General features: G+C 48.3%; 1 protein-coding gene across 1 annotated transcript in view; it reads right to left on the reverse strand.

Moving 5' to 3' along the window:
* Nphp4 (nephronophthisis 4) overlaps window positions 1-23,542 on the reverse strand; it is a 99,006-nt gene that overhangs the window by 41,109 nt on the left and 34,355 nt on the right. Inside the window, exons 10-11 of the mRNA XM_013031596.1 lie at window positions 11,960-12,142; window positions 5,689-5,827 (exon numbers count right to left, since the gene is read on the reverse strand). Of these exons, the coding sequence (XP_012887050.1) occupies window positions 5,689-5,827; window positions 11,960-12,142 (322 nt within the window). The remainder of the gene's footprint in view (window positions 1-5,688; window positions 5,828-11,959; window positions 12,143-23,542) is intronic.

Genomic DNA, 23,542 nt, shown 5'->3' on the forward strand with positions numbered 1-23,542 from the left:
GACAGCAAAGCTGAAAGCGGTGAGGCTTGTAGAAGAGACAGTCAGATCAAGAATGATGGAATCTCACAAGGGCCAGGATCAGCCACACCTTACACAGCACATCCCTTCTTTTAGAACAAGCTACTCGGGGCTGGTTTTCTAACCCTGGCACCCAGAGCTGGTGATTCACTCCTCCATGGTATTCTACTGGAGACCAGGACTGGGCTGGCAGTATAGATGAGAAAATGCAGTCCCCACTAGCCAGGTGCTCTGGCATCTCTCCACCTACTAGTGTGAGGACAGTCTTCGTCCTCTTGCCTGGGTGGGCATGTGGCTACTTCTCACCAGCACAGCAGCAGAAGGAACAGTCATGTCTGGGCCAGAGCTTTCCCTAATCAAACAAGCTTCTTAAGGCCTCCCTTTATCCGACCACTGACCAGCAGTATTTAATATGCCAGCTGCCATGTGAGCCCAGCCATCTCTAACCACGCACAATGTGTTAAAGACAGCAAGAGACAAACCTTCTTGCTTTAAACCATGAGATGTGGGGTTATTTGTTACTATAGCAAAGCTGACTAATATACTTCAAGAACAGGAAAAAATGAAGAACGGTACACTGTGAAAGAGACAGCAGCATCCGCTGTGGAGAGAAAGCACCATCAAGAAAGAGCACGACCTCTCTTTGAGCTGGGCTTTGAAGGTCAGGAGGCATTTTCATAAGGAAATGCAAGAAAAGTTTAGTAGAGATAGACAGACAGACACACACACACACACACACATATTTACATACAGACATTTAAAAATACTTCTAGATTTAAAAAAAAAAAAGCTGAGGGTTTTTTGGCTGCACAGCTCACATTTTGAATGCACCAGGCCCTGGGCTTGATCTAGGTAGGGCTAGCCTTGGATACAAATCTTCCTACCTCTGCTTCCTGCATTTCTGGAATTATAGAAATGCTCCACCGTATCTGGCTTGTTTTAGAGATGGAATTTTCTAACATTTTTTGGGGGGGGGCAGGGCTGGCCTTGAACTAAGGTCCTCCCCAATCTCATATGTAATTCGGCTTACAATGTTTTTATTATTAAGTAAGACAAATGGAAAGTAAGATAAACATTCAATATTTTTACAAACAGATTGAGAAGACAGAATCAGTAAATTAACTTGAAATAAAGATAAAATTAGAGTAGAGCATTAGTCTTGAGCTGAAGAGCTCAGGGACCATGCCCAGACCCAGGGTTCAAGCCCCACGACCAACAGAAAAAAAAAATTGGAAACTTACAGAACAAGGTATCAGAGAAGCAAAATAAGAGCTGGTGTTCCCCCTCCCTCCCACCACCACCATTACTGGGTTTGAACTTGGGTACTTGAACTTGCTAAGCAGGCACGCTACCACTTGAGCCATGTCTGCAGTAATTTCAACATTGCTATTCTGACTATTTTTGAGCTAGGATCTCACTTTTTTCCCAGCCCCAACTCCCCCAGTACTGGTTTAGTCCCTCCTTCACCACATCCTTGTTTACCTGCATGCTGACACAGGCTGATTTTCCACAGGAGGGGAATGAAATGACTTCTCATTTTACTTCACATTTCTCTCATCTCTAGCGAAACTGAGCGCTTATTCATACGCTTATTAGATATGCTGGTTTCTTCTTGGTGAATTCACTCTTCATATCCTCTGTCCATTATTCTTCCCGCTCCTCTTATTGATTTAGAGGAATTCTTTCCATAACCTTTCTCTCTAATCTTCTCCGTCTGGAGTTTGGTTTTGTATATGATATGAAATGAAGGTTGGACTTTTTATCTCCTGTGTGGACAATCATTCCCACCAGCATCACGGATTGGCTGGCCCTTCCTTCCTCTTTGCCGTAGGCAGAATATTTGCTCCCCACTCCAAGATGGGCGCATCCTGGTCCTCAGAACCTACACATGTGTACATTTGCATTGCCAGAGGAAGAAACTATGTGTCAGCTCACCCTGAGGCAGGGAGGTCAGCCTGCGGTCTGGGGGCCCAAGGTTTCCCCACAGTCATTGCAAGTACTGGGGAAGCAGTATGGAGATGAGGGAGATTGCTGAGATCGCTATACAAGTGCGGTAAGCTCCTGTTCTCTGACAGCACAGACATAAAACTGGGAGCAGAGAACCCAGTATTATAAGGCAACAAAGAGTTTATTTTTCAAAGAGAAAGCAAAGGCTGCTCAAAAGAGCAAGGGAACCCAGAAACCGATTGTCCACTGCATAGTTAGGGTCTGGCTGTTTTACTCACCACCACCACCACCACCACCACCCTGCCCCCTTCCCTCTCTCCTCCTTCCCCCTCCCCCCCCCCCCCCGCCACTTAGGTAAGTTGTCAGATCGTGATTGGTTTGTTTGAAACAAGCAAGACTCTCCCCTGCGTGGTAGCCACAGGACAGGACGGTGGCTTATAGGAGGGCAGGGCTGAGTTATGGCAAGACCCTCCCCTGGGTGATGGCCACTGGTTGGGGGAAGGCGGGGGTGAGCTGGCCTGAAATGGCTGGCTGATGTTTTCCTTCAGATGCTACTGGAATACAGGAAGCCTCTAGAAGCCAGAAAGGGCAAGGAAGGAACACTGCAGCCCTGCTGAGATCCTGCTTTAAGCCTGTGCGAGCACTATTGACTCCTGACGTCCAGAGCCAGGATGTACAAAGCTGCACTGCTTTAAGTGGCTGAGCCTGTGGTTTGCTAGAGCAGCGAGAGGAAAGTCACACATCTGCCTGTGTGCTGTCACGGTCACCTTCCTGTGTCCCGCTCTGTGCCCGTGCCGGCCCAACGCCATTCAGTCCTGCCACCTGCACACTGACAGACACAGCCACCCTTCACCCATACTGCCTTGGCTATCTCTGACTATGGACTGTTTTCACACACAAAAAAGAAATAAACAGCATATATCCCAAAGGAAACTGCGTGCAGTATATGAAGGAAATTCACTCCAGTTAGAAAGCCAAGAGTCAGAGCAGTGGGGGGAAAAAAAAAACACCAGGTCAGGAAAGGCTTGAAGCCCCGAACCATCAGCCAGGGAGGAAAGCTCAGCAGCAGGGTGGGAGGGACAGTAACCAGACTGACCTCTTCATCTGGAACAAATGAGAAAGAAGAAAAACCCAGCATCCCCGAGACAGCCCCAATGCCTGAGTCCAACATGCCCACAGGCCAGGGAAGGGAGGGTCCAGTCAGAGCACAAAGACCACCATGGAGAAGACAGAGGAGAGTCTGGGCGATCATGGAAGCTGACAGGTGAGGGGCAGAGCAGCATACAGGGTAAGGTGCACAGAGCGCTATGGACCAGGGTAACACTGAGGAGCTCGCTAGTCTGCAAGAGGGGGCACAGCAGGAAACAGCCTACACTGGGGAAGGAAGGAATACAAGAAATAGAAATGGTGTCCACAGGGCCCGGCCCAACACCTGCCACCAGCAAACCACACCTCCTCAATCGTGGGTGCCTAAAGCATCTTGTCACCCCCAGACTAGGGTTGATCTGGCCCCACACAACAGATCTAAATAGCAAGACCCAGAAGAACCTAACCATTCTCAATACTGAAGAATACCTCTCATTATATGTAATGAAAGATAAAGATTAACATAAAGTGAACCACTGGCTAAGTTAAAAAGAAAAAAAAAGATACTTCTCAAGTGCAAAATTGGTCAGTACCCAATAACTGGGTAAAATTTCTACTAGCTGGAATCTAGTCACAAATTACTAGATGGGCAGAGACAGGAGAATTCAGACCAAGTAAGGACAGAATTCAGCTCATCAACAGGCCCTATAATAGCCGGGTGCTGGTAGCTCAAGCCTGTAATCCTAGCTACCCGGAAGGCTGAGATCTGAGGATGCTGGCTTGAAGCCAATCCAGGAAAAAAAAAGGTCAGTGAGAATCTTTTCTCCAATAAACTACTCAGAAAAGGCCAGAAGTGGAGCTGAGGCTAAAGTGGGAGAGCACTAGCCTTGAGCAAAAGGGAACTCAGGGATACGGAGTTCAAGTCTCAGAACTGGCACCAAAACAAATGCCGTATATGAGAAGCAGAGCACTGGGTGACTTCTCACCAAGCAGGACTTCTCAAGCCAAGCAGGAGGGCAATGCCTGGAGCCGCTGCACAAGAACAACCACAGCCCACAACGTAGCACAGGCTCCAGAGAAGCTGGACAAGGGGCTCCCCGGGCTCTCACATGCAGAAATGATGAATGCTGAAAAGACCAGAGCATGACACTATGAACACGTGTTTGAAACATCACACTGCGCACATGTGCACACGCACACACATTATGCGCTGACTAAAACTAGACTTAAAAAAAAAAAGAAACGATCGGGACTGGCAAATGTATTAAAATTACCAAACAAGGAATAAAAGTAGCTAAAAGTGTATTTCAAATAACATGGAAATTTATTCTGAAATGACTGTGACAGGAAATGCATGCCTGCCGCCCACCCCCGTGAGGGGTTCCAGTCGACTTTCTGGCAACCCCTCAGGTACAAGGGGTGCTGTACATTTCGGTGCCTCTTATATAAGATGGAGCATTGATATACATGGGGGAGAGGGGATAAACAGTCCTAAGAATACCTGCTAAGCACAAGATTCAAAAACTGAAAGAGGCTTCACTGCTTCTATGAAAATGAGAAAGAATCGGCGCTGGTGGCTCACACCTGTAATCCTAGCTACTCAGGAAACTAAAACTAGAAGATCGAGGTTCAAAACCAGCCCCTTCAGGAAAAGTCTGTGAGATTCTTATCTCCAATTAATCACCAAAAATCTAGCAGCAGAGCTGTGGCTCCAGTGGAAGAGCACCAGCCGCGAGTGAAAAAGCTTGGGGGAAGTGCCCAGGCCCTGAATGCAAGCAAGGTGTGTCTCAAAGCAGCCACTTCAGTTCTGGTACCTACTCCCAGACCTCAGGCAATCCCAGAAGACCGTGAGAACCAAGGCCAGCAGATCAAGCTCTAGGCCCAAGAACTAAGCTGCTCTCCACGAACCAAAGGACCCAATTCAACATAATCGGCATCTGCAAGCCAGAAGAATCTCACCTGATTCGTGAAGAACATCACTTTCAGTGCCAGAACCAGGATACTTTGTGCTCAGAACTCCAGAATGGCAGAGCCCAGGCTTGGTGCCTTGACTTCCTGAACACTGCCTTGTAACTTTCCCCCAATGCCCAGAAGTGTGTCAGAGCTCAGGTCCAAACTAGGAGGCCCTAAACATATACTGTACAGAATGCTAAGCTGATCATCTGCACTCGTTCCTCAACCCCTCACCCCTCACCCCCACCCACAAGCCTCTGGCCACCTGCAGGGAAGGGCTGTCCCTCCATCTGCACCCCGTTAGGACTTCTGAAACCACTAGTCTCCAAGTCTGACAGGCTGTAGGGTGAGAAGACAGCTAGATGAATGGACAAGACAGGGCTGGCAGCCCATGGCTTTCAGGCAGGCTTGTAGATCCCTCTGGCCAGGAAGTACCCTCGTGGGCATCACCAATCCACAGGCACATGGCTGACCAAGTGACTGAGCCTACTCATCACTGAAGCACAGGTGACAAAGAGCCCGGCCACACATCTTCACACCACCAAAAGAGCAGCCCAGGGGCTCAGTGAAGGCCTCATGCAGCAGCGACCTCGTGAGGGAGAGAATGAATGGGCCAGGCACTTTCCCGAGGAGCAGGGGACATGAAGCTACGTGCTGGAAGCCTCCGCTCTTGGAAGCACTTACGTGAAGGGGACATGGGTGGCTTCCTGGAGAGCCGCCCCTGCGCCTTGGGGCCGTTGGCATGCTCAGTGGGGGTGTCCAGGCGCTCCTCCGTGCTCAGCGAGAACTGAAAGTGGACGGCTCCTAGGTCCACCTGCTCCACCTGCAATGGACCCCTCATCAGCACAGCCAGGGACTCACAGGACAACCCCAGCCCCCCACAAACCACCTCCAGGAAACAAGCTGTGTGGCACTAAAACCCCAGAAGAGCAAACTATGACAGAATAGCATGTGCCCAAGCAGGAGGGTATTTTAATGTATTAATCACACTGATTTATTGTAATTAACATCTAATACTGACGTGTGTATGTGTGTGTGTGGTGTGTCTGTGTGTGCGTGCGTGTGTGGTGTGTGTGTGTGTGTGTGGTGTGTCTGGGTGTGTGTCTGTGTGTGGTGTGTGTCTGTGTGCGCGTGTGTGTATGGTGTGTCTGTGTGTGTGGTGTGTGTCTGTGTGTGTGCATGTGTGTGTGTCTGTGTGTGTGGTGTGTCTGTGTGTGTGGTGTGTGTCTGTGTGTGTGCATGTGTGTGTGTCTGTGTGTGTGGTGTGTCTGTGTGTGTGTGGTGTGTGTCTGGGTGTGTGTCTGTGTGTGCGCGTGTGTGTGGTGTGTGTCTGTGTGTGCGTGTGTGTGTAGTGTGTCTGTGCGTGTGTGTGTCTGTGTGTGTGCGTGTGTGTGTGGTGTGTCTGTGTGTGTGTGTCTGTGTGTGTTGTGTGCGCATGTGTGTGTGTTGTGTCTGTGTTGTGTTTGTGTGTGTGCGTGTGTGTGGTGTGTGGATGTGTGTGTGTGTGGTGTGTCTGTGTGTGTGTCTGTGTGTGTGGTGTGTCTGTGTGGTGTGTCTGTGTGTGCGTGTCTGTGCGTGTGTGTCTGTGTGTGTGCGTGTGTGTGCGTGTGTGTGTCTGTGTGTGTGCGTGTGTGTGTGTGGTGTGTCTGTGTGTGTGTCTGTGTGTGTGGTGTGTGCATGTGTGTGTGGTGTCTGTGTGGTATGTGTCTGTGTGTGTGCGCGTGTGTGCATGTGTGTGTGGTGTGTCTGTGTGGTGTGTGTCTGTGTGCGTGCGTGTGTGTGGTGTGTGCATGTGTCTGTGTGGTGTGTGTGTGTGCGTGCGTGTGTCTGTGTGTGTGTGCGTGTGTGTGGTGTGTGCATGTGTGTGTGGTGTGTCTGTGTGGTGTGTGTCTGTGTGTGCGTGTGTGTGTGTGCGTGTGTGTGTGGTGTGTGTCTGTGTGTGTGTGGTGTGTGTGGTGTCTGTGTGGTGTGAGTGTCTGTGTGTCTGTCTGTGTCTGTGTGTCTGTGTGTGTGTGGTGTGTGTGGTGTCTGTGTGGTGTGTGTGTGTCTGTCTGTGTATGTGTGTCTGTGTGTGTGTGGTGTGTCTGTGTGTGTGTGCGTGTGTGTGGTGTGTGCATGTGTCTGTGTGGTGTGTGTATGTGTGTGTGTGTGTGTGTGGTGTGTGTGGTGTCTGTGTGGTGTGTGTCTGTGTGTGTGTGGTGTGTGCATGTGTGTGTGTGGTGTGTGGTGTGTGTCTGTGTGTGTGTGTGTGGTGTGTGCATGTGTGTGTGTGGTGTCTGTGTGTGCGTGTGTGTGTGTCTGTGTGTGCGTGTGTGTCTGTGTGTGTGCGTGTGTGTGCATGTGTGTGTGGTGTCTGTGTGTGCGTGCGTGTGTGTGGTGTGTGTCTGTGTGTGTGTCTGTGTGCGTGTGTGGTGTGTCTGTGTGTGCGTGCGTGTGTGTGCATGTGTGTGGTGTCTGTGTGGTCTGTGTCTGTGTGTGCGTGTGTGTGGTGTGTGCATGTATGTGTGTGGTGTGTCTGTGTGGTGTGTGTCTGTGTGTGCGTGCGTGTGTCTGTGTGTGTGTGTCTGTGTGTGTGCGTGCGTGTGTGTGGTGTGTGTCTGTGTGTGTGCGTGTGTGCGGTGTGTGCACATGTGTGTGTGGTGTCTGTGTGGTGTCTGTGTGTGTGTGCGTGTGTGGTGTGTGCATGTGTGTGTGTGATGTGTCTGTGTGGTGTGTGTCTGTGTGTGTGTGTGCGTGTGTGTCTGTGTGTGTGTGGTGTGTCTGTGGTGTGCATGTGTGTGTGTGGTGTCTGTGCGGTGTGTGTCTGTGTGGTGTGTGTTTGTGTGTGTGTGTGTGTTTGTGTGTGTGCGTGTGTCTGTGGTGTGCATGTGTGTGGTGTGTCTGTGTGTGCGTGCGTGTGTGTGTGCATGTGTGTCTGTGTGTGTGCATGTGTGTGTGGTGTGTGTCTGTGTGTGCGTGTGTGTGCGTGTGCGTGTGTCTGTGTGTGTGTGTCTGTGTGTGTGTGTGTCTGTGTGTGTCTATGTGTGTGTGGTGTTTCTGTGTGTCTGTGTGTGTGTGTGTGTGGTGTGTGTCTGTGTCTGTGTGTCTGTCTGTGTCTGTGTGTCTGTGTGTGTGTGTGTGTCTGTGTCTGTGTGTGTGTGTGTCTGTGTGGTGTGCGTGTCTGTGTGTCTGTCTGTGTCTGTGTGTCTGTGTGTGTGTGAGGCAATGGGCTCATCCACACTGCAGTGCCCGCATCACGGCTGGTCCCTACTCTATCAGTATTCTATCGCTTAGGTGCACCACAGGACATTGACACAGCCATCAGGAACATCTGTGCTATTTCTCTCCAGGCTGCTGACTAGGAACAGCTGGCACCAAATAAGGTGTACAGCTTTCTGTTGAACCTCCACTTTCATTCCCTAAGGGTAGACTGCTCGGGTGTGCCGTCTGCACATATTTAATTTTGGCATTTCCTTTGCTTCAGAGTTGACTTTGGTCATCTTAATGTAGCCCCTCCAGTTTTCTTTTAGTGGTTGCATGGAACATTCCCCACTCTTTTGCTTTTAATCCCATATCACGATATTTAAGTCATTTAGGCAGACAGGATGCAGCTGGACCTTGTTTTTCATTCGGTCCTGGCATCTCTAACTTTACAAGGGTGTGGGGTAAGTTACAGTTAATGGAAGTACTGGCATGTTTGGCTTCAGAACTGCTATTGTATTAATTCCTGCCCTCTCTTTGCTTCTCCTTTGCTTCATTCTTTGAAATAATTTCACTTATCCATTTATTGGGTTTTAACTGCCTCTTGGTATCTTATTTTCAGTGGCCACGGAAGGATCAGTCTGAGGGGGACCTGTGTTATTACTACACGTGGAAGCCATCCAGGCTTCCTCTCCCCCGTTTCACCGCTGTTTTATAGCTACATGCCTGAAAAACTTGGTTAAACGCGTACATCAACCTTCCAGTGTATTTTAGAGAGCTCAAGAACAGAAGAGATTATTCTGTTCACCATTCCTGCCGCTCCACATTTCTAAGTGCTCCATCCCCTTCGTTCCTTAGCAATTCTTCCAGAAGCTGTCTGCTGCTGATAAATTCTTAGTCTAGTCCGTCTGAGAATGTAGCGTGTCTATTCTTGTGTGGCTCCTGCTGGACATAGAATTAATTCTGGGTTCCAAGGCCTTTTGCTACCAGTACTTTTTCGTTTTGTTTTTTAACAGTACTAGAATTTGAACTCAGGGCCTCATGTTTGCTATGTTCACAGGCCTTTTTGCTTTATTTTTTTTCACAGGGTTTTGGTTTTTGTCCAGGGCTGGCCTTTAATGGCAATCTTTCTACCTATTCCCTCCCAATGGCTAGTGTCACAGGCAGGAACTACCATGCCTGTTTTATTTACTGAGATGGGGATCTTGCTACCATTTTTCCTGAGTGTGGTCTCAAAGCTTCATCCTCCGATCACCACCTCCTGCGAAGCTGTGGTTACAGGCCAGAGCCACTGTACCTGGCTTGTTAGTGATTTTGAGACGCTGTTTCTTTTTCCCTCTGGCCTCCGTGGTTTGCAATCAGCGGCCTGTTTTTGTGTAAGTAGTGTGCCATTTCTCTGGCTATTTTCAAGATTTCTTTTCCTTTATCTTCAGTCTTCAGCAGTTATGCTGTGTCTGGCTGCAGATGTCTGTATTTCTCCCTGAGGTTCACTGACCTTCTCAGACTGTATGCCCCTGACATCCTCTCCCAAACTGAGCAAGTTTTCAATCATTGTATCTTCAACTATTTCTTTTCTGCCCTGTGCCCTGCTTTTCTCTGGAGGCTCTCTAGCACGGATGCTAGACTCGTGGGTCTTGTCCCACAGGCTAACACTGAAGCTCTTCCACTGCCTTCCAATCAATTTCTCTCTAGTTCAGACTGAAGCAATTCTACTGGTTTATCCTCAGATTCAGGCTGGATTTATCCTCAGCATTACTGACTCTTCTGCCATTTTCCATTCTGCTATGGGGCCCAGGTAGTACATTTTTTATTTCAGTTACTTTTTCAATTCTAAAAGCTCCATTTGATGCATCTTTATGTCTTCTCTTTACTAAGATTTTCTGTCTTTCCATTTGTTTCGAGTGTATTAGCTACTATTTCCTACAGCACTTTTATACTCTAAAGTCTTCAATAATCCAACATTTGTGTCATTTCAGTGTTGGTGTCTGTTAGAAGTCTTTTCAGCACAAGTGGAGATTTTCTGGGTTCCTGGTATGCCAATTAATTTTAGACTGTATGATGGTCATGCTGAATATTATGTATGAGACGCAGGCTGGTTCAATTCCCTGAGGAAACAAATGTCAGGGGGCTCTGTCTAGCAGAATCAACCCTGCTAGGTTCAGGCCAGTTTCTGACCAGACTCCAGGGGCTGCGGCAGCCACCTCACGGCCATTCTCAAAGCTTGTGTGGTGCCCTTCGCATCTCTGACAGCAGGCAGCCCTGGGGCTGGCACCTCACCCACAGCTCAGCACTCAAACCCCTGGCATGCTATGTGGGGTCAGAGCCACACCGTTACAAACAACTTTACAGGTTGCTCCCTGAACGTGCCCTTCAGTGCTCTACCCCATAAGTGCTATCCAGCTCCCTAGAATCCTGCTTCAATTTTCAGACCAGCCCCTCTCTGTTGCAGCCTTTCTGAGAGTAAAACCTGAAGCCAAAGCCAAGCAATGGTAGTACAGACAGGTGCATAAAACACACCAAAGGTCCTTATCTATCATTTTTTATGAGAGAAAAAAAAAACAGCATGATAAACCAGAATGTCTACACACAGGAGGAGGAAGTGGGGAGGGAGGGAGCATGCTAATGGCTTCAGAATTTCTGCTGGCAATCCTATTACAAGGTCTCAACTAGACCATATGGGAATGCAGTATAATATGGTCCCATATTGAGAGCCATTCCTTATAGTAAGAAAAGCTGCACAATCAGCTGTTCCCAAAGCATTATCTAAATCATAAATAACAACACTGAAAATAGTATCTGTCGCTAGAGTCAGCACAGACATAACACACTGAAATAGCAGGTACAATCCCCTTCCTGAAAAAAATGAGAGCTGAGCACTAAAATCTCCTATGTGTACTGCTGAAACAGCCCTATTTTCAGGGCTGAGTGGAAGAGCCCTGTGGGGCCCTGCCACACCTTAGAGGGTCAGAGTGGACATCCGACATGCCTGCCCAAGGTGCCCCAGGTCACTGAAAATAATGCTCCATGACTACCCAGGACAGGGCAGGGCAGGGCCCTACACACACACCTTTCCTACCCTGTCCACTTGTGCCTGTTTTCTAGATTGGAGTTCAGAAGGTATTTCATTTCAAAATAGTAGCTCGGCTTGGGTTTCATTTTGTTTTGTCAGAAGAGAGGGGGGTGGTTTGGGTTTTGTTTTCTGTGTTTTTTTTGAGGTGCCAGTACTGTGGCTTGAACCCAGGGCCTCAAGGTCTCACTCCCGTTTTTTGCTCAAGGCTGGGACTCTACCACTTGAGCCCAGATTTTTTCCAGATTTTTGCTGGTTATGTGAAGATAAAAATCTTGCAGTTCTGTCTTCCCAGGTTGGCTTCAAAGCTCAATTCTCAGATCTGTCTTCTGAGTAGCCAGGACTATAGGCATGAGCTAATGGTGCCTGGGTTTGTTAGTTTGGTGTTTTGTTTTCAACCTAAGCCTCTCTGCTATGGCCTGCTACTCCATACACAGCTAAGAACACTGAGGTCCAGAGGGTGGGCAGAGTGTAAACAAAACAGTGAGCACAACACAACCCAGCCAAAGACCCCAGGGTGGAGAGATGAGCCGGACGCGATGAGATCCATGGCAACACTGACCATGACCCACTTCTCAAATTGCCATTTTCAGGACGCATCCCCGGATGAAACAGCCTGCCCACCAATGAGCTGCTGTGTTCTGAAAATGAGTGGAGTTGCTCCATGCAACCGAGAAGGGCCGACACCGGAAGGATCTGAGGGCTTACCTCTTCAGAGCCCATGCTGGCTGCAGGCACCCGAAAGACCAGGCAGTGCGAGGGGTTGGGCCGGATCCCACCCTGCAGGGGCAAGGTCACCCTGCCTGAGCCACCTTCCAGCACAGGGTTCCAAACGGCCCAGCGAACCATGTGCATGCACGCCAAGCTGGACAAGGAGGTGGCCGACGCTCCCTGCAATGGAGCAAAGCACATCCACGTATGAATTACCACGAGCCAGTCAGCCGGGGCTCACACTTAACTCAACGGTAGCTCTGTGTGGCAAGTGTTTCATTGACAAAAGAAGGAAGAGGGGCAGGAGCAGGACTTTGGTGCTCTCAGTACACATAGCCCCTTTTCTTCTACACTAGTCTCCTGTCCTGGCTCAAGATGTCAGAGGCTTACCCCTTCGAGGCCAACCCTGTTTCAACCATCTATATCTTCCTGCAGGTCAATAAGCTCTCTGTACAGTGCCAACTTCTCCTTAAATGCATCAGGAAAAGGCTATGACTCTATAATGAACTTTGCAGAACAATGAACATTGAACGTGGGTGGATTTCAGTTTTAGGAAACTTTCAGCATACAGTGATACATTTCTTCTATGTGGCTTTGTTGGAAACTGGGAAGCTATCATATCAAATGTGATACCCTCCTCCTTCCTGCCCTCCCCTGTCACCGGCCAGGTGAGAGAAATAGGAGCCGGGAAAAGCCTTGGTTAGCAGCTACACCTCAAGAGTCATTTTCCAAGCAGGGCTCAAGGGCTTGACTCAGCAAAGTATTTGAAAGTTGCCACTTTTATGCTTTTTATTTTTTTAAAAAAAGTAAGAATGCAACTGAGCTCCAGGTGTTTGCAGGGCCACATGGGCTGGGCAACGAGCCTATGATGCACCACCCTGCAGAGTGTGCTAGTTACCACTCAGAGAGGGAATGTGCCATTCAGAGTGGGCATCTCTGATGTCCCTGCCACATTTCACATCAGGAAGACAGAAACATCAGAGGGCTGTGGGTACAGAAAATACTGGGCCAGACTGGGACAGGGTGAGCCCTGCAGAGACCAGCCCAGAGCCCATGGTCTACAAGTGCCCCAAGAAGAAGCAGGCCCAGTCTGCTTTTGCCCCAGGACTCTAAGCCTCCAGGGTCTCTTACTCAGAAGAAACATCCGTGTGGCAGTTGGTAGTAAACAGCCTTTCTTCATGGGCAGCAGTGGTCCCAGGGGGAGGAACGCAAGACAAGGAGGCTGGCTCCCTGCCCCTGGGCGGAGTCAAGGCCTCCACAGGCATAAACCTAGGCACCCACACCAGTTCTCACTGTGATGTGGTCAGAGGGAGGAGACAACCTGAAAGACAGCCTCCCCCACCTGGCAGGGCAGAACCATGCCTGCCTACGCCAGCAGAGTCATCCGCAAGGAAGGACATACCACAGAGACAGCACTGCAAGTGAATACAAGCAGCACCAAGGACAAGACTCTAAGTAGCCAACAGCCACACACACCTTGCTCATCCAAATGGAGACGAGGAGTGGCCATGCCACCATCACTGTCCAAACACTTGGACCCCAAGGCAAACACACACACTCACACCTAGCCGCTAGAAGGCTAGGATCTGATGCAGACACCTCTCCTGGGCAAACCTGCAGTTGTGTGTGCCAGGCCAATCTGAACACAGGAAAAGGAATAATCCTTGTTTTACCCAAGGCAGTCTTTCAGACTGCTCCTCAAAGATGACATCTTATCCCACTATAGTCTACATCCAGACTTTCATGGACATACAAGCTGCAGAACAGTGTCTCTCCAGCCTGTATCTGGACCTCAGCAGGGCCTGGGCTGGTCCCTCCCATGGCCAGACTTTAGATTGTGGGTTAGGATGCCACCACACTAGTCCCTCTGCCCAGGGTGAGTCACTCAATAAATGAACATCTACACCCTGGGATCTCCAGCAGAAAGTCTAAAGAAACTGAAACACCTATCCAATGAAAACAGCCTCCGCCTCCACCCTGAGCCACTGCTGGCTGGCTGCTGGATCACAAGAGGTGCCGAGCAGGTGCAGCGGTGGGAAGACATGAATCTGCTGCCTTATGAAAATGAAATTACTACAAATGGAATAGGAAAACTAGCTCTGAGCCCCTCTCAGAAATCAGGACCGTCTGGACGACTCTGGGAACAGCTGTCTCCTCCAACACAGAGATGCTCATGACAGGATCAAAAATAAAACCCTAATCCAAGCACTTGTACTATTTGTGCAACACCTTCTGGCTCCGTTTGTTCCAATGAGGTGATTCCAATATCTAATTTCTCAATTTTACTATTCTTTCTCAAGTTTTTGGTTCTCTGTCAATATAAATCTGTTATGTTTTAAAAAAATCCATTTTTCCTGGCTTTTGCCCAAACAGCCTTAGCAAAAAGAGATGACTTTTGAGTTACTGACCACCATCCAAGCCCTCAATGGGATGACCAGGGCCTGGTGGCAATCACATGCCAGCTACTCGCCTCTCTCCCCCACTGCCAGTCTACAGAGGCACCTCTCCTAAGCCCTGAGCTCTAAGGAAAAGGCCAAGGGCACCCAAGCATATGGGTAGAGCAAGAGCAAGAGTTGTTCAGTAGGCTCCTACTGGTCCTACTATTAGCCAATTCTGGTGGTTAAGACTGGACTGGCTAGCTGGATGCAGTAGTATATCCCTATAGTTCCAGCTACTGGAGAAAAAATAGGAGGATCATTTGAACCCCAAGTTCAAGGCTACCCTGGGCAACATGATAAAACTATATCTTAAATAAATGAAAGCTATTTTTAATTTCTTACCCTAACCAAGAATTTGAATTTATGTAAACTAAAAGGAAAACTACCAAATTAACCCCACCTGGCTTTTTTTTGCGCGCGCGCACGCGTGCGTGCGTGCGTGCGTGCGTGTGTGTGTGTGTGCGCACGCTAGTACTAGGGCTTGAGTTCAGGGCCTGAGTGCTGTCCCTTAGGTTTTTTGCTCAAGGCCAGTGCTCTACCACTTGACCCACAGCTCCTCCAGCCTTTCTTTTTAGTGGTCAATTGGAGGTAAGAGTCCCACAAACTTTTCCTGCCTAAGCTGGCTTCAACCTGCAACCGCAGCATCATAGATGAGGGCCGGAGACAGGAGGGAGGGGTCCCCAAGATGGATAAGGCATAGACACACACACACACAGCTGGTCACCCAGCACAGCAGAGGGGAGCACCAAGAAAACACACATAAACCTGGCTATGCTCACAAACAGCAGCCTGGGGCGAAGAGCAGGAAAAGAGGACCTGGTTGTCTCTGAGGGAGGGAACAGCAGGACAGAAAGAACTGTAGAGATTCACTTTTTTCCAAGGTAACCTTTTGTACAAATCTAACCTTAAATCTTTTTAAAGCATGTTTAGCATTATATGTATTCAAAAACATAGAGTAAAAGGCTGTGGTGGGAACAATAAAATTGAAAGCAAACAAGTAGGAGGTGCCAGCAATGGTACATGTGAATAACATCACCACACCCACAGGAGCATGGATGAAGCAGTTGTGACTGAGAAAACATGCCCACACTATCACCAGAGAGACATGAGGGCCCACGGAAGGGTCAGGCACAGCACAGCCCTGTGCAGGGCAGGGTTGGGACTGACTGAGCCAGTAGCATGAGTGTATGATGTGTGTGTGTGTGTAGGTATGTGTGTGCACCTGAACGTGTACATACGCTCCTACCGTTGTGTCAGCTTGAGTCCACAGGGACAGGTGTGCTTACACATGTAAAAGTCCCTCACTGTATCCACAGACAGGGCTAAGGGGCAGACATGCCAGCACCTAGATCTTGATTTCTAAAACAATCAATTCCTTTCAAAAGAACCAGAGACCATCAAAAACAAGGGAAGTGTGAGACGCCATCTTGATTGAGAGGAGCCCAGAGAGTGACACAAGGGCCAGATGAGGTGGCCCTTGGGGACCGCAGCAGGAGGCAAGGACAGTAGGAAAGGATACCCACAGGGTGAGCTACGATTAATCACGACAGCAGTGCTGGCTCATCGACTGGGATGAACATCAACGTCTAACAACGCAGTTCTCTTACGAGCACCACCATCTTTCTGCACATCTAGAGATGTTTTTTTTTTGTTTTTTTTTGTCTTTTCTTTTTTTGGTACTGGGGATCGAACCCAGGACGTTGCGCTTGCTAGGCAAGTGCTTTGCCATTGAGCTACATCCCAGCCCCATCTAGAGATGTTATAAAAATAAAATTTATTTTTAAAAAGGCAGAGTACAAGTTGGGCACTGGTGGCTCACACCTATAACCCTAACTACTCAGGAGGCTGAGTTCTGAGGATCACTGTTTGAAGCCAGCCTGGGCAGGAAAGTCTAAGACTTACCTCCAATTATACACCAAAAAAGCCAGAAGTAGAGCTGTGGCTCAAGTGGTAGAATATTAGCCTTGCGCAAAAAGCTCAGGATCAGTACCCAAGCCCTGAGTTCAAGCCCCAGAACCAGCACACACACACACACACACACACACACACACACAAGACGAGAGTATGGAAAATTCCAGCTCCTCACAGAAACACTCAGTGCCAAGGCTAGAACAGGGAGACACAGGTGAGGCTAAGTGAGTACCTTGTTACTCTGAAGGTGATATGCTCAACACCAAGCACAAGATCATCACACAGACACAAGGGCAGCCCGCAGGGACTCCATCTGGCCAGTGAGAAAACTTGAGCAACCACAGTAATTAGGAACAGCAATTTTAAAAAGCAGGGGCCCTCAGCTTGCTACTCACTGCACCATCAGGAGGGCTTGAGCCCCCTAGGGGTGTGCAGGCAACCCTAGATCTGAAGGCTCCTGAGAGAGGCATGGATGATGGCCTGGGAAAAGCCTGCTCCCTGGTAGGAATAGACATCTGCATGCTTTGAAGAGTCACTCACAGGCTGGTACGGCATGCACACCTGTAATCCCAGCATTGAGGAAGTGCAGACAGGATAATTGCAAGCCTGAGGCCAGCCTGGGCTACAAAGCAACATCAATCTGCCCCAAGAAAGCGCACCCAAAGACTGCTGATTACAAAAAAAAAAAAAAAAAACAGTGGCATACAGTGCAGACATCACTCCACACTGGACCAGGGGGCCAAAATCAATACCACCTGATGAGTCTCATGGGCCTCCAACATGAGACCCTGCAAAGGGCCTGGCTTTCCTCAAGCACAGCTCTGGCCAAACAGCCATGATCTGATTTGAGTCATGAGGAAATGCCTGAGAATCCCTAATAAAACAAATTCTCTTTAAATATTTTAAAAGGAAGACAAAAAAACTCCATTATTGAAAAATAAACTTGCCAAGTATCAAGGATCTGTCTCAAGTGGTAGAGTGCCAGCCTAGAGCAAAACAAAAGCTAAGATAATAGCACTCAGGCCCTGAGTTCAAGCCCTAGTACTGGCACAAAATTAAAAATTAAATTTAAAAATGAACTCATGAAAGACAAAGAAATACTGAGGAGACTAAAAAGACATTGCACACAGCCCTAAGACTGGCCTGGGGCAAGCAGGACAGGAGATGGAGGGGCGTTTCCTCCCCAAAGTATGAAGTCAAGCAGCTTGTCCTCATATGCCTCAATGCATCAGAGCAGTGTGTGCAGTGGGCACATGCATCTAGGCATGCATGTGTGCATGCGCACAGAGGGAAGGCAAGCCATGAGAGCAAGTGCAAGGGCAACAGCAGAGAACCTGTGCACATAGATTTTTTTTTTTTGTTTCTGCAAATCATCTATAGCTCTCGACACCATGTCCAAATAAAGGGATTAAATAAAAGAAAGCAAAGCCCTACCATGACATTCCTTTTGACAAGTAAAACATTAAAAGCATAATAAGGCAAGCTGCGGGCTACAAAAAATACTCACCATGAATACATCTGACATAGGCTTTTGTCCATATGTAAAAGAACTTCCTTCCTACTCAATAACACAAAGACAAACAAGCCATACAAAAATGGACAAAACAATGGAATGGCCACTTGACAAAGGAAGATTTCACTGTTCATAAACAGTGAAATTCACATAGACGAGAAACCAACAGCACAGGTGCTCAAAGAAATGCAAACTAGAAACACAATGAAGTCCCACTGCCCACATACAAAAGTAGCTAGCAAGCCAGGTGCTGGTGGCTCGTGCCTATAACCCTAGCTACTCAGGAGACTGAGATCTGAAGATTAAGGTTGGAAGCCAGCTCAGACAGGAAAGTTTATGAGACTCTTATCTCTAACTGCCCAAAAGATGCTAGAAGGGGCTCAAGCTCATAACAGAGTGGCTAGTAAAGTTAGACTGAACCAAAGGCTGGCAAGAATGTCAACCTGGAGAAAGAAGGAATGGAATACCTGCCACCTGCACAGGGGAGGGGAGAAGGTACCCCAAAACACAGAGGAGAATCACTCCTGGGTCTTCCTTGGTGCAGATGGGTAGCTACTGGGCAACTGATCTATATTTCAAGATGACTACAAAAAAGTATGAAATTCCAACATAAAATACTTCATAGCTGAAGAGGTAATTACCCTGATTTGATTAATGAATATCTGATTAAAGCATGTATTGAATTTACTATAATGCATCCATAAAGATGAACAAATTGGTATATCAATAGTTGTTTTTTAAAAGAGAGAGAGAAAGAGAAGCACACAAAAAAGCCCAAAGACCAGCAGCTGTGACTTTCAAAGCACTGGCCATCTGCTCTGATCCAACACTCCCTAAAGACAGCCCACCCCTAGCACCACACCCAGCAGCTCTGCACTGCGGCACCCATGAAGTGCAGCATCTTCCCACAGAGACAGATCACGGCATCCACTGAGCACAAGCACAGTGAGGGGCCTGCAGTGTCCACTGAGTACAAGCACCTTCCCACATTGATGGGCTGCAGTGTCCACCAAGCACAAGCACCTTCCCACAGAGACAGGCTGCAGTGTCCACTGAGCTCAAGCACATTCCCAGAGATAGGCTGCAGTGTCCACTGAGCTCAAGCACATTCCCAGAGATAGGCTGCAGTGTCCACTGAGCACAAGCACCTTCTCACAAAGACAGGCTGCAGCATCCACTGAGCACAAGCACCTTCCCACAGAGACAGGCTGCAGTGTCCACTGAGCTCAAGCACATTCCCAGAAATAGGCTTCAGGGTCCACCGAGCACAAGCACCTTCCCACAGAGATGGGCTGCAGCGTCCACCAAGTACAAGCACCTTCCCACAGAGACAGGCTGCAGTGTCTACTGAGCGCAAGCATCTTCCCACAGAGACGGGCTGCAGTGTCCACCAAGCACAAGCACCTTCCCACAGAGACGGGCCTAAGGGCAAGAGCAGCCTTATCCATAATCCTGAGCACAAAGTAACAAATTCCTATGAGAGAAACGTCAGCAGTGAAAACAGAAGAACAGTGTGAGTGTGGGTGAATAGCCAACCCACCGTGCATCATGTGGGAGCGGTCTACACTACTCATTCCAGATCAAAGTCAGAAGCAGGTGAAATCAGCTTGTGGTTATAATTGCAGTAACAGCCCCCAATCATGCCCAGACCAAAGACCTGGAACCTAGTAATACATCTTTAAAAGAAAAAAGGATCTTCTCAGATGTGACCAGGCATCTTGAAAAGGAAACAATACTCTGATCACAGAGGCAAAAATGCCGTGACAGGTGTCCTCCTATGAGAGGCAATGAGGTGACAGAAGAATACGACCTGAAGGTGCTGTCCTTGGAGACTAAAGGGATGTGGCCACAAGCCAAAGGATGCCAGCAGCCTCCAGAAGCTAGACGAAGCAGGAAGGTTTCTCCCCATGGCATTTGCCGGAAGCTCGGTTCTACTGTCACCCTGTTCTCAGCCCAATAGCATGAAGCTCCCGGCATCCAGAACTGTGAGAGAACAAGCTTCTGCTGTTTTGAGCCACCCAGTGTGTGGCCACGGCAACCACAGGAAGCTGATAAAGTACTGAGAGACCGAAATCTGCAAGGGTTAGAGGGAGCAACAACTGGAGAGAAGCTGGGACTTCTAGAAGCACTGGAGAAGCTCTGTCTCCAGATTATGGTAGTATACAGGTATGCACACCAACCAAAACTCACATGAGGTACATGTAGCTCTGTGCAGGTCTCAGATGGAAAACATGTATGTGTATAGGGGTGTATGTGTGTGTGTGTGTGTGTGTGTGTGTGTGTGTGGTGTGTGGTGTGTGGTGTGTGTGGTGTGTGTGGTGTGTGTGTGGTGTGTGTGTGGTGTGTGTTTAATCTGAGCCCCTGAATTTCCTAAGACCTCATGCCTCCCTAGAAACCAAAACAGTCTCAACTCACACCCCTAATACAAGGCGTACTTGCTGTTCAAGGGGTGGGGCCATTAAGCACACCTGCTCAATGACCTGTTCCCACTTGACTGGCTCCTAGGTATAGGAAATCTTGGCTTTCTCAACTGCGTGACAGAAGATACTCCTGGAGCAGGCTCCCTGGCTGAGCAGGAGGACAATTTATAAACAACACACTGGAAGAGGAAAGGCAGGCTGCTACTGAAGGCAAAGGTTTTCTCCTGAACAATCCCAAGCGAGTACTGGAGCCTCGTGACTACTCCAGGTCGGTCCCTGGAGTAGCAGTCATAGTAGCAGTACTGGAATCAAACAATGGCAGAAACCTTTAGCCAGTTCCCAAGGATAAGACAAAATGAGCATTTGAATACAGGAATCAATTCCAGAAGCATCTCTACTGTGACAAAGTCTACTAGCTACAAATCTTCCCTCTAAAAGAAACAAGAAGGCAAACATCAGCTCAACATAAGCAAAGACTTGGAAAGGCAACAGACTAGAAGAAACAGCAAACAAGCAAGGCAGGGCTGTCATCTTCTAAAACATCGTTTGGGCTGGGGTAGAAGCCATTCCCTTGCTGCCTGAAGAATCAACACTGATCTAGCTCCCTGAGCAGCAGCGGGGCAAGGCAGCCCACCTGACTCACAGCCTGGCAGATATGAGACAGTCTGCAGTGAGAGGCAGCGTCCTAACCGCTGGTTCAGAATCAAACCACAATGGAGACCTGCCAGACTGAAGGCTTGGAACAGGGCAGGACCGAACTGAACCAACAAAATGATGAGACAAAGAGAATCTCTCTTCAAAAGTCAGTCACCAGCCAGGTGCTGGTGGCTCACACCTGTAATCCTAGCTATTCAGGAGGCTGAGATCTGAAGATTGCAGTTCTAAGCCAGACCAGGCAGGAAAATCTGTAAGACGGGCCTTTAAAAAAAAATAATTAATTTTATATGAATGTCAAGGTGATGTACAGAGGGGTTACAGTTACATGAGTAAGGTGGTGAGTACATTTCTTGTCAAACTTATTACCCCCTCCCTCATTTTTCTCCCTCTGTAAGACTCTTGTCTCCAATTAACCACCAGAAAACTCAAAGTAGCACTGTGGCTCAAAGTGGTAGAGCGATAGCCTTGGGCAAAAAAGGAGCTCAGGGACAGTACTCAGGCCCAGAGTTCAAGCCCAATGACCAAAAATACAAGTCAGTCAGAGGCCAGATGCAGTGGCTTATACCTGTAATCTCAGCTACTCAGGAGGAATGATCCAGAGATGGCAGCTTTAGGTAACCTGAGTAAAAAGTTAGCAAGACTCCCACATCAGCCAACAAGCTGGGCATGGTGGGGTGTACTCTCAGGACACAGGGAGTGCTACACCAGTCAGCAACCAGCCAACACTGTGAAGTCTAGAGGCCACTCCATGTGATCTGACAAAGCACAGGGGCGTCCCTAGGGCCCCAGAAAGGAAGCAGTCAGGTGGGAAACACTTGGGCTCTTCACAGATAGCCTGGCTAATAAAAATGCAATATTCAACCACAGAGGAGTGGGTATGTATATGGGTGTATGTATGGTGTGTGGGGAGGGTGTGTAGGTGTGCACGCACACCAATACCGGGGCTTGAATTCAGGGTCTCAAATTCTAAGTTGGCTATTTTGCTCACAGCTAGCACTCTACCACTTGACCCACACATCCACTTCTAGCTTTTTGCTGGTTAATTGGAGATCAGAGTATGGAAATTTTGTTGGCCCAGAAGTGTGATTCTCAGATCTTAGCCTCCTGAGAAGTTAGAATTATAAATGTGAGGCACTGATGCCAGGTACAGATTTGTTTTTAATGATGACAAACTGCTATGAGTAAAAAACATGCACTCAGCCTTGAGTGAATGGGTATGAATTTAAACCGTTTTCAGTCAGCAATTCTCCTGGACACAGTTGGTCTCCCACATGTCTAGATCAACCTGAAGATGCAGAAGTGACACAGGCCTTGAGGGTGTAGCTCCTAGTGCCAAGTTAAGAATGGCCAGAAAGCGGCTCCATTTTGCCCTCCAAGCGTTAGAAAGGAGACAGCATGGTACCCATCCACTGTGACTATACAGGAATGAACTTTACTCTATCCATCTCTGATAAAGTGAACAACTGGAGGAGGGAATGGCTAAAGGCAAGCTCAGTGTTTGATGATAAGGAAACTTTAGTTTGGGATTGCGACTCTGGTATTTGCAGGGAAGCCCTGAGACCCATCTTTGGAGACATCTAGTGGACCACTTGGCTGAAAGGAGAGGTGGAACAGAGACTGGCAGCTTGGGTTGCCAACGCTGAGGAGCATCAGGGACACAGGAGCCATCGTAAGCTTCTCTCAACCTTGTTTATAGTTCACATTTTCCATAATGAAAAGGCATTCTTAAAATACAAATGCTGGAGTGTTTACAGAACAAAATTATGTTCATACCTTGCCTCCAAGTAATTGAAAAGGGGTTGTGGGAGAAGGTGGAGATAAGCAAATTATCCCATAAGTCAGCAACTGCTGATGCTATTTGGGGTTTGTTTTACTACCCAGCTTGCTTTTTTTTGTTTAAGCCTGAGGCTTAAACTCAGGGCCTAAGCACTGTCCCTGAGTTTTATTGCTTAAGGCTAATGCTCTACCACTTGAGCCACAACTCCACTTCGAGCTTTTTTGGTAATTAATTGAAGATTAAGAATCTCACTGATTTTCCTGCCCAGACTGGCTTCAAACTGTAATCCTCAGATCTCAGTCTTCTGAGATTATAGCCAGGATTATAGCCAAGAGCTTCTGATGCCTGATGCACACTTATTCTGTTTATGCCTGAAACTTCTAGGCCTCAAAGCCTTTGGGAAAGGAAAGCAAGGGATACTTAAATACACCTGAAAAGGCCTCATCCCAGTTGATGTTCTCTAAAGACATAAGGAACCAGTGCTGGGCTGTGAGGTCCCCGCCTCAGCCTGAGCCTACAGAGAAGCTGGTGGCTGGTGGTTTCCATGTCTCACAGACAGACCACAGGGGAGGAGCAAGAGCCCGGGCTGGCATCATTGTGGACACTACCATCTTCTCCAACAGCTACATCTTGAGCTGGGAAGTGCTGATTCAAGTTCCACCACACACCCCCACCACTAAATGTTATCTGCCTCTGGCTCAGCATTTCAATTAAAGGGTAAGACACCTCAGTTTCAGGTTTCTACTGAAACCAAGTCCTGAGAAGATATTGAAGGTAAGGAACACAGCTAGAGAGATTGAGACCCCACAAAGGTGCCAGGCACCTGTTCCCCTTCAGGGCCACACTCTCCCAATTCTGAGCAGC

The sequence above is a fragment of the Dipodomys ordii genome, unplaced genomic scaffold (assembly GCF_000151885.1).
Source record: "Dipodomys ordii isolate 6190 unplaced genomic scaffold, Dord_2.0 Scaffold6, whole genome shotgun sequence".
Classification (NCBI taxonomy): domain Eukaryota; kingdom Metazoa; phylum Chordata; class Mammalia; order Rodentia; family Heteromyidae; genus Dipodomys; species Dipodomys ordii.